This window comes from Notolepis coatsorum, assembly GCF_963971535.1.
Source record: "Notolepis coatsorum genome assembly, chromosome: 17".
In the NCBI taxonomy this organism is placed as follows: domain Eukaryota; kingdom Metazoa; phylum Chordata; class Actinopteri; order Aulopiformes; family Paralepididae; genus Notolepis; species Notolepis coatsorum.
This window is the reverse complement of record NC_140181.1, coordinates 103,256,487-103,272,691: the sequence shown is the minus strand read 5'-3', so window position 1 is coordinate 103,272,691 and position 16,205 is coordinate 103,256,487. Positions and strand designations below refer to the sequence as shown.

The 16,205-nt window shown below is 42.3% G+C and overlaps 1 protein-coding gene across 1 annotated transcript in view; it reads right to left on the bottom strand.

Moving 5' to 3' along the window:
* LOC311244194 (uncharacterized protein) overlaps nucleotides 1-14,746 on the bottom strand; it is a gene marked incomplete at its 3' end in the record, with an annotated part of 21,475 nt that extends 6,729 nt beyond the window's left edge. The window contains exons 1-8 of the mRNA XM_084333601.1: nucleotides 14,463-14,746; nucleotides 7,706-7,846; nucleotides 6,229-6,315; nucleotides 4,906-4,996; nucleotides 3,223-3,258; nucleotides 2,931-2,966; nucleotides 1,180-1,315; nucleotides 803-958 (exon numbers count right to left, since the gene is read on the bottom strand). Coding sequence (XP_084189727.1) covers nucleotides 803-958; nucleotides 1,180-1,315; nucleotides 2,931-2,966; nucleotides 3,223-3,258; nucleotides 4,906-4,996; nucleotides 6,229-6,315; nucleotides 7,706-7,846; nucleotides 14,463-14,570 — 791 coding nt within the window. The 5' untranslated portion in view covers nucleotides 14,571-14,746. The remainder of the gene's footprint in view (nucleotides 1-802; nucleotides 959-1,179; nucleotides 1,316-2,930; nucleotides 2,967-3,222; nucleotides 3,259-4,905; nucleotides 4,997-6,228; nucleotides 6,316-7,705; nucleotides 7,847-14,462) is intronic.
* Nucleotides 14,747-16,205: the final 1,459 nt, after the last annotated feature.

The window sequence follows — 16,205 nt, the reverse complement described above, 5'->3', positions numbered from 1 at the left end:
GTCGCCCATCGCATGTGTGTGTCGTTGCATGACTACGTTACTATGTGTGCAATGAATAAAGACTTCTTCAAAGTCTAGTTTCATTCATTCATTAATGAATTGATTCATTTAATTACAGGGTTCCCACAGACATTGCTAAATGAAATTCGAGGACTTTTCCAAGCATATTTTTCATTTTCAAGGATGTCACTCGAAGGATACAATTCACTTTTAAATGCTGTTAAAAAAAAAAAAAAAAAACTTCTTGGCCTGCTTGCTAGAGCATCACACGCGAAGAAATGAGGAAAGCAGTTGGAGCGCGCAACACAGCGACTCGTCAGATTCGATTAAAACAGAACAAAAAGAAACGATTTCTTGATTCAGAACAATTTGATCGTGGATGAACAAAACATTCAATGCGAATTGTTGATTTGAATTTCAAGGACTTTTTAAGCACCTTGTTAAAGAATGTGCCGTTTTCAAGGAATTCCAGGCCCCGACTTTCTTTTGTAAAAAATCAAGCACTTTAAGCACTTCAAGGACCTTGTGCGAACCCTGTAATTAATGAATTACTGACAGCGATTGTTCCCCACTATATAGTCTGCCCATCCAGCGTCAGCGAGGGGCAGTTGTTATAATATTCCTCGGCTGAGACAACATCCTGTCTCAAAACCCTGCCCCTTTTCTTGATCCTCCAATCACAACTGTCGCTTACCTCGGACAAACCAAGTTTGTCCGAGGTAAGCGACAGTTGTGATTGGAGGATCAAGAAAAGGGGCAGGGTTTTGAGACAGGTCCATTCCTCTGTGCGCTGCACACTCACTTGAACCCGCTGGGCGCGCCGATGTCGGCCTTGGAGAACTTGGAGGCCTTTTTCTTCTTCTCCTTCTTGTCCTTCTTGGCTTTGCCGGTCAGTGGAAGCATAGAGCGGTAGCGTGAAGGCTGGATGTCTGGGTTCTGGATGTCCATGGAGAGAGAGCTGGTGCTCCCAGCAGGTGCTGCTGTTTTTAGGGAGACACACACAAATATAAATGGTAAATGGCTGCATTTATATATCTCTTTTATCCAAAACGCTTTTACAATTTGTTCCTCACATTTTACCCATTCACTCACCGACGGCGGAGGCGACCGTACAAGGTGCCGACCTGCTCATCGGGAGCAGTTAGGGGTTAAGTGTCTTGCTCAAGGACACTACGTCACACTGCCCCGGGAGGAGCGGGAATTGAACCGGCAACCTCTGGATTGCCAGATGACTGCTCCACCTCCTGAGCCACTGTCGCCCCACAACACATTGGGACCAGTATTCTAGCCTGGATGCAGCCCCCTGGACTTCCCACTTCAGAACATTTAAAACATCTTAAGTGTTCAATCACCTGGATAGAATAATATCATTATTACAGAACTTTTTTTTTTTTTAAGTGGGTGATTCAAACAGCAAAATAAATATACAAATATTGGATGAATACAGACAATTCTAAGGTCTTTTATATCGATTTCAGTGAACTTGGCGTAGAAAAATAGTTCCTAAAGATGTCTCGCTGCTATGGAATTTCAAATGGAGTCAACAAGCTTGGCAACGCAATCTAATGACGTATTAGTCTAATCTCTAATGCAAGCGAAAGTCAGAGAAAGTCATCAGCACCTTGGGGGATCAGCAGCACCTTGGACAGTTCCGGGAGTTGGGCCGTCTTCTTTATCTATCCGCTTGTTTATGGTTAACAGGTACGTTAAATCAAACGTAACGTTGTCCGCGGAGTAGGTCATGTTGACCAGTTTATTTTTTTATGAATGGCAGTTGAAACTTTCTACAACATTCTAAAGCCAGCGCAGTGGTATATTCATGGTGATTTAACCGTGAGTGTATCATGATTATACTCACTGTTTAGAAGGCTCTCGACCAATCACAATGCGTGGTCGGAACTACCCGTTGTATATTTTTTGTTAGCTTGTAGAGAGACAGGAGTTTGGCCCCATTGACCTAGCGTTAGTTTGTGGCTGCGGGTATCCCGGCTTGAGGAGCGGCGTGGATTGTGGCTCAGGAGGTAGAGTGATCGTCTGGTAATTGGAAGTTTCCCGGTTCGATTCCCACTCCTCCCGGCAGCGTGTCGAAGTGCCCCTAACGGCTTCTGATGATGAGCAGGTCGGCACCTTGTACGGTCGCCTCCGCTGTCGGTGTGTGAATGTGTGAGTGAACGGGTAAATGTGAGGCATAAATTGTAAAGCGCTTTGGATAAGAGCGCTATATCAATGCAGTCCATTGTGCTGAGAAAGGACTCGTGCAGTCCATTGTGCTGAGAACGGACTCGTGCAGTCCATTGTGCTGAGAACGGACTCGTGCAGTCCATTGTGCTGAGAAAGGACTCGTGCAGTCCATTGTGCTGAGAAAGGACTCGTGCAGTCCATTGTGCTGAGAAAGGACTCGTGCAGTCCATTGTGCTGAGAAAGGACTCGTGCAGTCCATTGTGCTGAGAAAGGACTTGTGCAGTCCATTGTGCTGAGAAAGGACTTGTGCAGTCCATTGTGCTGAGAAAGGACTCGTGCAGTCCATTGTGCTGAGAACGGACTCGTGCAGTCCATTGTGCTGAGAAAGGACTCGTGCAGTCCATTGTGCTGAGAACGGACTTGTGCAGTCCATTGTGCTGAGAAAGGACTCGTGCAGTCCATTGTGCTGAGAAAGGACTCGTGCAGTCCATTGTGCTGAGAAAGGACTCGTGCAGTCCATTGTGCTGAGAAAGGACCCGTGCAGTCCATTGTGCTGAGAACGGACTCGTGCAGTCCATTGTGCTGAGAAAGGACCCGTGCAGTCCATTGTGCTGAGAAAGCACCCGTGCAGTCCATTGTGCTGAGAACGGACTGGTGCAGTCCATTGTGCTGAGAAAGGACTCTACCGACATCATTGGTAGGTGGGAAATAGGGCACAGCAGGGGTGCAATGAAAGAGGAGGTGCTTACCTTTGCCATGTGGCGATGCAGGTTGGGAGCCTTTTTCTATTGAAGTGGAGAAGAACACAGAAGAGTTAATTTTGATTTGATTTGATGTTTTTTATTTCCGTGTCTTACATACAGGTGTATGCCCTGTAGACACATACACAAGACACATAAACAATAAGTATATAATAATATACTTGACAAATGACATATAGACCTATTAATAATGTCTTCACAGTCACGTTGCAACATCAAACAGGTTCAACTTCACACACAAGACCATCAAGGTCATTATAATCTTTATGAGTCATCTCACCAGTGGCAGGCGGGCGGCGCTGTTTCTTAACCGAGGCTGTGTGAGAGAAGAACAGGGCATGAGGGGAAGTTCATCACAACTCATGTCTTTCTGCGCCTTTCCTTGCCGCGCAAAAGGGACGCATTCACCCTCGAGTCTAAAAGGAGGCAGCCTTCTAGGGAACAACGCTGTCACACATAGTTTAAATCCACCGTGTCAGAGATATTCAGATGTACATTTCGCCCCCCCCCCCCTCGTATGTATATATTTACTGTTATGATCTCTAACAGTACTGTATATTTGCATATCTTGTATGTCACAAATGTAACAGTACTGTATATCTATGTCACAAATGTCATGGTTAGATTAGATTAGATGACTAGATTTGATTTTTATATCTGTATATCTGTATGTCATAAATGTCATTATGAATTGAAAATGGGGGTCCCTGATAATGTAAACAAGACGAAAGTCTTTCTCTGGTCTGCATCCTCTTAGCAATTGTGTGTATTGAGCTGTACTGTATTGTACCCAATCTGCAATTTGTTAATTAAAGTTTTCAATCAATCAATCAATTGTTTTTGTTTTAGTTTTTGTACCATCGCAACCGTGCAGAGGAAATGAAGTGTTTGATGCTCACAGTTTCCGGGGGGAGCCCCTGCACCCCCCCCCCCCCCCCCCTAAATGTACACCTATGTGATTGATTGATTGATTGATTGATTGATTGATTGATTGATTGATTGATTAATTGAAAATGTTATTAACAGATTGCAGAATGGGTACAATACAGTACAGCTCAATACACACAATTGTTAAGGGGATGCAGACCAGAGAAAGACTTTCTTCTTGTTTACATCAGGGTCCCCCATTTTCAATTCATCATAATGAGATGTGGTGGTGAGGCAAAGTAGAAATACTTCAAAATTGTACATAAGTACAGTACCCCTGATTACTGGCTGTTACACTTTTGCTAATGTTTGTGTGTGGGCTATTACCAGAGAAAACAACCATTAATTTTAAGTTCCATGATTCTAGACTCCTCCCAGACAAAAGAACCATCTGAATATCACATTACAAACAGGACTCATTGTCTAAGATATTGATAAAAAAAACTAAAAAACAGTGTGTAATATTTTATTTATTATTTTATTTTTAAACAAAACAGTGTAAACAGACTAAATTACACAAACTCTCTACATCAGTTTCATTCGACAAGCCATGTGGGCTGTTTACCTACGGTCTTTTTACTATTATGGACTCTGCTACTAAGGAATCTACCATGGCTATATTACTACCTACTATGCTAATACGTCTATACTACTATGAACTCAAGACTATATCACTCAAGTTCGACGAACAATCTTACTGACCCTTAGCTGCCAGAGTTGTACCCTTCCTGCTGACTTGTTGTACAGAACTCGCTTTGGATAAAAGCGTTGATCTAAATCCGTCATCAGCTCTATTTTCTATCTTTCAAAATGTTCTTATGTACCCCAGTTGCTATTGCATGTACTTATTTGTGTTTCATTACACGTATATGTACATGCTTACCAACTATTTCACCTGTTTTATAGCAACACTACTATCACTGACATCTAAGAAGGGAGATCCCACCCTTTGAACGGCCCTTCTAAGGTTTCTCCCTGCCATGTTGCCTGTGGTGCTTTTTTCTTATTGCTAGGTTTTTTGTGAGTGTTTCCTTACCTTCGCGTCTTGGTTCTAGCTTCTCCTCCACGGCGCTCTGAAAGGCAGCAGCTTCTTGGATATTTGCAAAGTTCAGCCCCACCTGACAGTCCTGCATTGTGTTAGAAATGTATGTTCAAGTTTTGTTTTGTTTTATTTGTCACATATAAGGTACATTACAGTGAAATGCTTGGTTCTGTATTGAGCCCCCTGAGATTGTGCTTCATACGGTAAAAAATTATAAAGTCCAAACACTATACAAAATATACAATATACAAACTAAAGTACAACCTAAAGTACAAAATAAAATATAAAATGCAAACTTAAAAAAAATGCTAAATGAGGTATGGATGTAGTGCAAATCTTTTTTTAATAAATAGATACAAAATATGGTGTAGTGTTAAAAAGTGTTGTTAAAGATTTACAGTGATATCATACAAAAAGAAATATATATATATACAGTATATATATAATATGAAGATTTGAGGTCTAGTCATGGTGTGTATTCAATGCCATTGAGATGCAATAGATATGCTGTGCCAAAACAAAACTAAAAAAATATCTGTTGAAGACAAGATGTGTTGTTTAACTAACTAAACACATACAGAACAGAAGTGTTGAATACTATGTATATATATATTTCACATTATTTAAACCACTAGCCTAGGTTGGTTATATTACTCATAGCGTATTCATATTTATACTACTGGCAGTGTAGTATAATAGCGACTCACTCTGTTTATTCTGTGGACCGATACTGTTAATACTGTAAATACCGTAGCTGAGCTTATACCCTTTTAGCCTTTACTTTTTTCATATATATATATACACATGTTGTACATACTGTATATACTGTACATTACAAAGCACTTTGCTGCTCCTTTGCACTCCAGTTATATGCAAACTTGTATCCTGTGCATTGAAACTACACAGCGTGTTAATATCAACACAATTTTGAGTGATTTTCTATGTGTGTCTATTTGGGAGAACACTGCGTTGTGTATGTAAGGCGACATGGCATCACTAGTAGTAGCCCATGACGGAAGCTTGTGTTTAACCCTTTCACTACCACACTACCAAATGGTTAACCCTTTCACTGCGACAATATAGACGGTTAACCCTTTCACTACCACACTACCAAAGGGTTAACCCTTTCACAACCACACTACAGAAGGTTAACCCTATCACTACCACACTACAGACGGTTAACCCTTTCACTACCACACTACAGACGGTTAACCGTATGTAGTGTGGTAGTGAAAGGTTAACCCATTGTCGTGTGGTAGTGAAAGGGTTAATGTTGACGTGAGAGCAGAGGAAGACACGGTGAGCGAGGTTTCTTACGTCTGCAGCGAAGGTGTGGAAGTATGGCTGAGGACAGTGGTAAGTGAACAGGTTGTACAGCTCCTGTTCCCAGATCTGTTTCCCTGCCTGTGAGAAAAGACAGTTCATATTTCAGCCTTAGAAACAATCAACAACAAAAAATTACAAACGCACATCCTAATACTTGATCAGAAAACATCTTGGAAAGTTGAGAAGAAAGAGATTTGCACACCAATTAGCCGTTTGAAGGACTATTTGCAGTGATATTTTGAGCAAGAAGCTCTTCCTCAAACTTAAAGGGGCACTTTAAGGGGCAAATCAATGCCGATTTGTTATTGCACATAATCGCACAGACATGCAAAAACTCTATAAAACAGTTTTGCACAAAAACTAATTTACTCTCAATAACTGTCAAACTAAATGAATGTGAGTGTTTAGTTTTGGGATGTGTGTGATATGTGCAAAATAAATCAGCATAGTTTAATAAAGGTTCAAAAAACAATTGAGGAAAATAAATAGTTCAGCCGTTCAACAATAATCACACACACACACTGATACCAAACCAAAAAACCCCAAAAAACCTTACAACTGATGCTGTAACACGTCAGATTCAAGGAAGGTAATCTCTGCACACAATGTTCCACCCAGGAAGGATTTCAGCTGGATGAATGAACCTGATGAAGCCCTTGTCCTAGTTTGGTGGGACAACGCCCGGCAGTCTACGTCACCTTCCTTTTGGATAACTGTATGGATAAGTTATATATATATATATATATATTTTTTTTTTTGTATGGGCGGCTAGGTGGTGCAGTGGGCAAGGCGCTCACCACCAATGCAGGAGACGCTGGGTTCGAGCCCAGCTCTCCGCATTGCTATCAGCTTGGCTGGTCGTTCATACTAATACAATTGGCAGTATTAGGGGGTGGGAAGCTGATGGGTGGGGATCGGACGTTGTGGACAGCGACTCCTACAGGTCGGTTGGTGCGCCTGCGCAGCAGAATCAGGAAGCGACAAACGCAGACCCCCGACGTTCGAGACAGGGGAGGGTAGAATTGGACGATACGAAATTGGGATGGGAGAAAAATAGAAAATGGGAGAAAAAGTAGATAGAAAAATATATATATATTTTTTTGTATGTGTATTCATTCTGTTTAAAACAATGGGGTTTTTCTTCACAGTTGCAGATAAAGATTAGGCTACACTAATATTATAGTATGAAGTTCATTAAAGAAGGTTGATTTAATAAAAAAAAATTAAAGACTCATTCAATCAGATTAATCACTTTATTCAAATTGAGGATTTAGTTTGAGGATATTTATAAAAGAAAATTAGATTTTTTTTTAAATTATTATTAAAAACAAAGGTTCGAACGTCCGTTCGGAAAAACCCTGACGAAGTTCGAATCCCAAAAAACAGGCTTCGGGGAAACAGCCCTCAGGTCTACTGTGTGCGGACGTCCACTTCCTTTTGGATAACTGTGCCGTTGCTCTGCGGTTACCTTCACGTCGAACATGCGGATGAAGAAGGAACGCTGGTGACTGTCCTTCACCAAGCACACCACCCCGGCGTGCTGCTGACTCCAGATGGATGGACTGTGAGGAAGGGCCATCAACAGCTGCACCACAGCAGTGGACAGGGACTACACACACACACACACACACACACTACAATTACTAAAAGAGAACTAACGCCAGCAGAACTCGAGAACTACTAGGAATGTCTGATCACTAAGCAGGTGATTGATTGATTGAACATTTTATTAACAGATTGCAGAATGGGTACAATACAGTACGGCTCAATACACACAATTGTTAAGGGGATGCAGACCAGAGAAAGACTTTCGTCTTGTTTACATCAGGGTCCCCCATTTTCAATTCATAATGAATTGTAAGTAAGGGTGCAATTAGCACCGTGCAATCCATTCTTTGTGGATCCTGCCCTAAGTGTGTCTGACTCTTACCACCTAAACTGCACGGACTACAACGTATAACATTATGCCCGTTAGGGTACCTTGTGTATACTGCACCTGTGTATACTGTTTACTTTACTTACTCATAGTATATTTAGATTTGAAGTGTTTACTGCCCATATTTATTGTAACGTATAATATAACTGGTCTGCACCTATCTGCAGATTACACTGTTTACATGCTCATATTGAGTTACTTATATTGTTACTGCTTATTTTTATCTTTACTATAGTTTTATTGCCTATATTTATGTCTTCTACTTTTACCATGCCCATACCTGCACCTGTACCTCCCCTCCCCGATGCTGTTATGATGCCCGTATTTCCCCAAGGGGATCAATAAAGGAATATCTTATCTTATCTTACACACTACAATTAGACACACTGGTCTAATTGTAGTTTACTTGACTATTCTTCAATCAATATCTGAAATGAGAACTGTCCTCTACTGTCATGCCCTCTTCCTAATATACTAACACATGTATACTAACTCGACACTGCAGCACTCAATTTTGAACGCTTTGGATAAAAGCGTCAGCTAAATGACTAAATGTAAATGTAGTCGAATTTACCAGTGTCATTTTCATTTCAAGTACCTTCCTATCTGTAGACTAGACACCAACTTAGAGTGCTGCATTGAGTCTAAGTGCTTTCCTTTCTGTAGACACAGCAACTCATAACATTGAGTCTAAGTGCTGCATTGATTGATTGATTGATTGAAAACTTTATTAACAGATTGCAGAATGGGTACAGTACAGTACAGCTCAATACATACAATTTTTAAGGGGATGCAGACCAGAGAAAGACTTTCGTCTTGTTTACATCAGGGTCCCCCATTTTCAATTCATCATAACATATATGACACACACGACATACAGATAGACAGTACTGCTACATCTATACATTTATGACATACCAGATTTGCAAATACAGTACTGTTTGTGATACAAAAAGAGTCCAGAAAAGAGAGTATATACATTTGACGTAGAAACTGTACATTGGAGGAGGTTGGGTAGGTGGGGGGGGGGGGGACTGTACATTGGAGGTGGTTGGGTGGGTGGGGTGGGGGGTTGGGTAGGAGGGGTGGGTGGGTGGGGGACACTGTACAACTGTACAAGCAAAACTGTACATTGGAATATTGACAAAACCATACTTGGTCATTTACTGTACATTGGAGGGGGTTGGGTTAGGACATTTACAGGGGGCAGTTTCGAATTGCAGTCTCCCGTAGGTGTTCTTTGAGAGTGTTTTTGAAAGTGGGTAGTGATTCACATTCCTTTACAGCTTTGGGTAGGGCGTTCCACATTGATGTGGCATAATTGCGAAACATGTTTAGTCCCTTGTTTGAGCCGAATCTGGGTTTAACATGATTTGTGGAGCTCCCTCTGGTGTTGTGGTCATGGTATTCACTGACCTTTGGGAAGTATTTTGACATGTACATGGGTACCTTGGTCGTGTAGTGTATCTTGTAGACCAGGCCCATTGCAAGTTGCTGTACTCTGTCGTCTACTCTAAGCCATCCTAGGTTGTCAAAGTGGGCAGGGGTGAGGTGGGTTCTAGGAGTAAGGTCAAGCAGTAGTCTGACCAGTTTGTTTTGAGATGTTGAGTCTAAGTGCTTTCCTTTATGTAGACAGCAACTCACTGTGCTGCATTGAATCTAAGTGCTTTCCTTTATGTAGACAGGAGCAACTCAGTACTGCATTGAGTCTAAGTGCTTTCCTTTCTGTAGACACCAACTCAGTGCTGCATTGAGTCTAAGTGCTTTCCTTTCTGTAGACACCAACTCTGTGCTGCATTGAGTCTAAGTGCTTTCCTTTCTGTAGACACCAACTCAGTGCTGCATTGAGTCTAAGTGCTTTCCTTTCTGTAGACACCAACTCTGTGCTGCATTGAGTCTAAGTGCTTTCCTTTCTGTACACAGCAACTCATATAGTGCTGCATTGAGTCTACGTGCTTTCCTTTCTGTACACAGCAACTCATATAGTGCTGCATTGAGTCTAGTGCTTTCCTTTGTGTACACAGCAACTCATAGTGCCGTGATGGTGTCACCAGTGCCAGGGCGTTGTGCCTTGTTTTGGTAATAGAAAAGTCACGGATCATCACAGTCTGTGTTCTTTAGTTGTTATGACAGGCAGCCAGCCATAGCTGAGAGAGCAGCTGCTTTTTTTTTTTAAGCTTACCTCGATAACCTGTGCTGTGAACTGCTGTGCAAGAGACACGGAAAGCGCTGGTCTGAAGTGTGACTGACTACACTCTACTTTTGACAGCAGAGGAAGAATGGTTTCAACCACCACATCCTGTTAGGGTGCGCACTGCTACAATAGCATATATCTGCAGTGCCGCAACCCCGGCTTGTACTGTGTGTGAGGGCTTGTCTATCTGTATGTTGTGTATGTCATATATGTTATGATGAATTGAAAATGGGGGACCCTGATGTAAACAAGACGAAAGTCTTTCTCTGGTCTGCATCCCCTTAACAATTGTATGTATTGAGCTGTACTGTACTGTACCCATTCTGCAATCTGTTAATAAAGTTTTCAATCAATCAATCAATCAATTGTACTGTGTGTGACTGTGTGTCGGGGCTTGTACTGTGTGTTGTTTCCCGTAAAACCCGGAAGTAGTCAGTTTGTGCTGTTTATTTTTACAAGCAGTGAGGACTCGACAGCATTTGCATTTCTGTGTTCCGTGTTGCAGGTTAGGGTTAGGGTTAGGGTTAATGTTAGGGTTAGGGTTAAAAATAAACAGCACAAACTGACTACTTCCGGGTTTTACCGGAAACAACACACAGTACCCAACCAGATTTTCAAACATAAACATAAAGACGGACAACACGCTCATCACAGACAAGCTGGATGTAGCCAATTACTTGAAAATTTTCTTCACAAACATAGCCACAACACTGGTAAACAAACTACCCTCCCACTCAGGGCATTTTGGGGTAGAACACATCATAGCCTACTACAATAACCTAGGTGTCCGCAAAGACGATTTCAAACTAGAAATGGTAACAACAGCTCAGGTACTCAAAAAACTGAGCGCCCTCCAACCTAACAAGGCCACTGGCCATGACAGTATCCCCTCCAAATTCCTCAGAGACTCAGCAGCCGCCATCACCCCAGTCATCACACACATAATAAACCTCTCCATAAAACAGGGACACGTCCCCAAAGACTTCAAAATTGCGAGAGTAACACCCCTGCACAAAAAGGGCAGCAAATTAGACCCAGGCAACTACCGCCCTGTTTCTATCCTTATCTCGAAAGTCATGGAAAAAATAGTATACGAACAGGTCGAAAAGAACCTCGGGGAAAAAAATCGAATCTACAAATTCCAATCTGGCTTCAGAACATCCCACTCCACTGACACATGCCTTCTCTATTTAAACGACCACATCAAACAAGAGGTGGACGCGGGCAAATACTGCGGCATGGTCATGCTGGACCTACAAAAGGCCTTCGACACTGTCAATCACTCCATTCTGATTGACAAGCTAAAAGCAATTTGTTTTGATAGTCTATCAGTGAGCTGGATGCAATCCTACCTGGAGGGGAGAGAACAGATGGTGGAGGTAAACGGTACCCTATCCCCCCCCCCCCCCCCCCCCCTCCCAGTGAGCTGTGGTGTTCCACAAGGAAGCATACTAGGACCGCTACTGTTCCTAATTTATGCAAATGACATGTCGTCAGCTTGTGACTGCAATTTATTCCTGTTCACGGACGACTCAGCCCTGTCCATTATTCGTTCATACACAGTCATACCGGTGGTGGTAAGCTACAATTGCAGCCAGAGCTACACTACACGACTAAGGTACCCATGTACATGTCAAAATACTTCCCAAAGGTCAGTGAATACCACGATCACAACACTAGAGGGAGCGCCACAAATCATGTTAAACCCAGATTCGGCTCAAACAAGGGACTAAACACGTTTCGCAATTATGCCACATCAATGTGGAACGCCCTACCCACAGCTGTAAAGGAATGTGAATCACTACCCACTTTCAAAACCACTCTCAAAGAGCACCTACGAGAGACTGCAATTCGAAACTGGCCCCTGTAAATGTCCTAACGCAAGCCCCTCCAATGTACAATAAATGTCCTATATTAGGGTGGCTGGGTGGCGCAGCGGACATTGCGCTCGTCACCAACGCAAGAGACACCGGGTTCGAATCCGGCTGTCGGCATTGCCTCCGGCTTGTCCGGCCGTCATACTAACTCAATTGGCAGAGTTAGCGGGTGGGAAGTCGATGGGTGGTAATCTGGACGTTGTAAACAGCGACTCCTACAGGTTGGTTGGTGCGCCTGCACAGCAAAGACATGAAAATGGCGGGGGCAGTGTGAGCCTCCTACACGTTACTCCTCGCCAAATGAGAGTCCGCGCTGGCAGGTGAAAAGATGCGACTGGCTGCCTGCACATGTATCGGAGGGGACATGTGACAGGCTTCTATCCTCCCTACAACCGGCCAGTGGGGGGCACATGCGAGCAACGTTCAAGACAGGGGAGAATTGGCATGGCTAAATTGGGATGGGAGAAAAATAGAAAAAGGAGGAGAAAAAAGTGGATAAAAAAATATCCTATTAAACCCAATAATACACGAGACCCTCTTCTTGGGACCAAGTAAGGTTTAGTCGATAATCCAATGTACAGTTACCCCCACCCCCCCCCAACCCACCTACCCAACCCCCCCCCCTCCTACCTACCAACCTCCTCTAATGAGAGAGAAAGAGAGAGAAAGAGAGAGAGAACAGACAGTACTGCTACATCTATACGTTTATGACATACCAGATTTGCAAATACAGTACTGTTTGTGATACAAAGAGAGTCCAGAAAAGAGAGTATATACATTTGACGTAGAAACTGTACATTGGAGGAGGTTGGGTAGGGGGTGGGTGGGGGACACTGTACACTGTACATATATTTAGCGTATCCTGCTAAACATGGAGGGAGAGGGGACCAGCGATTATCAGTATAGCTGAAGTCATATTTTAGACTTCCGATTGCTGGAGTTTGATGTCAACAATGTTATAAAAGCTTATTGTTGTTGTAATAATGTATTTAACATAGGTATGGGGTAGTTAATCTTTTTCATTATAATTTTTTAGAACCGTAGAACCATAGTAAAAGTAGCAACGCATTTCGCTGTAGTCTGCATGAATTCAAGTACATAAATGGTGAATGGTGCATTTATATAGCACTTTTTTCCCCAAGGCACTTATTTTTTTTCTATCTATTGTTTACATTTTATTCATCAACAAATAACTAAAAAGTAAGAATTTAAGAAACCATGTATGGTCCTTCAAAACCGCTCGTAAGAGCACCTAAGGGAGGCTGCAATTCGAAACTGGCCCCCATAAATGTCCAACCCCCCCTCCCTATGCTTGTACCTTGTACCCCCATCCCCCCCACCCACCCCCTCCCAATGTAGTCTCCTCCCCCTCGTATGTATATATTTACTGTTAGGATCTGTTTAACAGTACTATATATTGGCATATCTTGTATGTCACAAATGTAACCGTATGTGATAAATGGCATGATTAGATTCTTATATCTGTATGTTATGTGTCATAAATGTCATTATGAATTGAAAATGGGGGACCCTGATGTAAACAAGACAAGTCTTTCGCTGATCTGCATCCCCTTAACAATTGTGTGTATTGAGCCGTACTGTACTGTACCCATTCTGCAATTTATTAATTAAAATGTTCAATCAACTAATCAAAGTCCCATGCTTGCCTTTGTTTATGTAAATTCAGTGCCGAAGGCAATAGAGAACAGGTATGAGAGCTCCTCATATTCAAACCCAAACAGCGTCCTATACGAATCCACACTTACATTGTGATGACAGTTTGATATACATTTGATGTAACTTAGTGTATCCATCTCATATTACTTGCTAATGTTGACTAGGAATTCGTATCAAATATTTACACATGGTGGTTAAACGGTGGTTTTATAATAAGCAAAACCTTTTTCTTAACTAACTGATTGAAAACTTTATTAACAAATTGCAGAATGGGTACAATACAGTACGGCTCAATACAAAACAAACTGCTAAGAGGATGCAGACCAGAAAAAGTATTTCGTCTTGTTTACATCGGGGTCCCACATTTTCAATTAATCAACTAATAACAGAGTATAGATAAATGTAGCAGAGTATTACACAAATAAAAATAAGAAAGTACAACATTTCCTTTGAGAGGTAGTGGAGTAAAAGTGTCAAGTAAAAGTACTCTACACCCCCCCCCCCCCCCCCCCACTGCACGACAGGTCAAGTCTGAACTTACAGCACACCTTCTGCCCAACAGATCCTCCACCTTCTCATTCTCCTGGGGGGTCAGCAGAGTGCAGTAGCTGTAGGGGACGTCCTTTTTAGACCTGGATCCACGACTCATGGCTCTCTCTCCTCTCTGGGTCAGATCTCCTGGCTCTCTCTCCTCTCTGGGTCAGATCTCCTGGCTCTCTCTCCTCTCTGGGTCAGATCTCCTGGCTCTCTCTCTGAAACACTTCACCAGAGTATCGCAACCCGTCCTCTCCTCTCAGACAAGAGCATCAGAAGAAAAACCATGCTGGAAGCGTTGAAACGGTTTCTCTTCTCGCTCTCTCTCTCTGAGGGATGGTGTGAAGGCTCACAACCACCGAAAGCAGGAAACTGACACCGCACTCTACGCCCCCCGAGACCTATTTTCATTTTGGTGAATGCAAATGAATGTTGTTACTTCCATTTTCTGAACAGAAGTGGTTTGTTTGTCTTTCTTTTTTTCCTCTTCCTCTTGTGGGTGAGAATCTGCCTGCGTCGGTTGTTGCAGGGGTGTAGGGTTGTAGTAGGGTGTGTGTGCGATAGTGATCTCATGCCCCTTCCTTGCCACCCGTGAGCGGTGGGTGTTTTTACGAGCAAGAAGGATGAAGAAACGCATGTAAAAATTACAAAACATTGAATTTTATTGACAAATAAACACTCAAATGAATTCAAAAATATACAGAACAAATCACACCAGAATCTCTTTTGAAATCACATTCCCAAGACCAAATAATATATATACAGTATATATATAAAAAATAGTTCTTGTTTAAAGAAATCAGTCACCATATGGAATGAATTTGAGAAACAGCCTTTTGTCAAACGTCGACTTTGAATGCACAGGGTGTTTCATTCTGAGTACACAGAATATTTCACCATGCCCTGATGTGACGCATCATAGATATACTGAAAAAAAAAAAAGAAAAAAAAGAACATTACAAAGCAGGAACCCATCTCTCTACTTCTGTATACTCCCAGGCGATACAGATACTGCCGTGTTCACCAAGCTTCACAGAGCAGGAGCACTGATCTGGGGTCAGTGACTAGGGACACTAAAGTCTCATCGTGACCTTATTCAAACGGAATGAAGCCGACTCTAGATCAGTAATACCACTTGGAGAGGTGTCGTGACGTGAATATGGACCCAGTGCTGGTTGTTAGTTCAAGGTGCTATAGGCAGCATTTTCAACATAAAACTTTTATGTAGAATAATAATAAAAAAAAAAAGCTTTTAGAAAGGTGGGGAATAAAAGTACTGCTTTCACAAATTAATGAATTCATAATTATTATTTTTTTTAAATGTTGGCAGGTTCAAAATGAATGTTGTTTTTACATGTTGCATGCATGCATCACTTCCCATTTCCCCATGTGGAATGCACTCGATTGCTGGTGCTCTAGTGCAACATCTAGTGGCTGAATGTTATCTATAGTTACCACCTTTAAAATGACCTTCATGAGTATAATGCTTACTCACGTCACAAAAAATAAAAACATCTATTAACATCGTACTGACGGCAGGTGCACCCTGTAAGATTTTCCCAACCGTTTTGGAACGAGGACCATGTGTAGACTCAACAGTGTCCAAAAATTACGAGAAATGACACTCGCGTTATGTTCCTCAGTCGAGGCTACGCCGCGCTCACGGAGTGACCCCCCAGGGACGAGGGCCGCGTAGCCTCGACCGTTATAAAATACACGTATCCATTAAGTGTGAGAATAGACGGGGGAG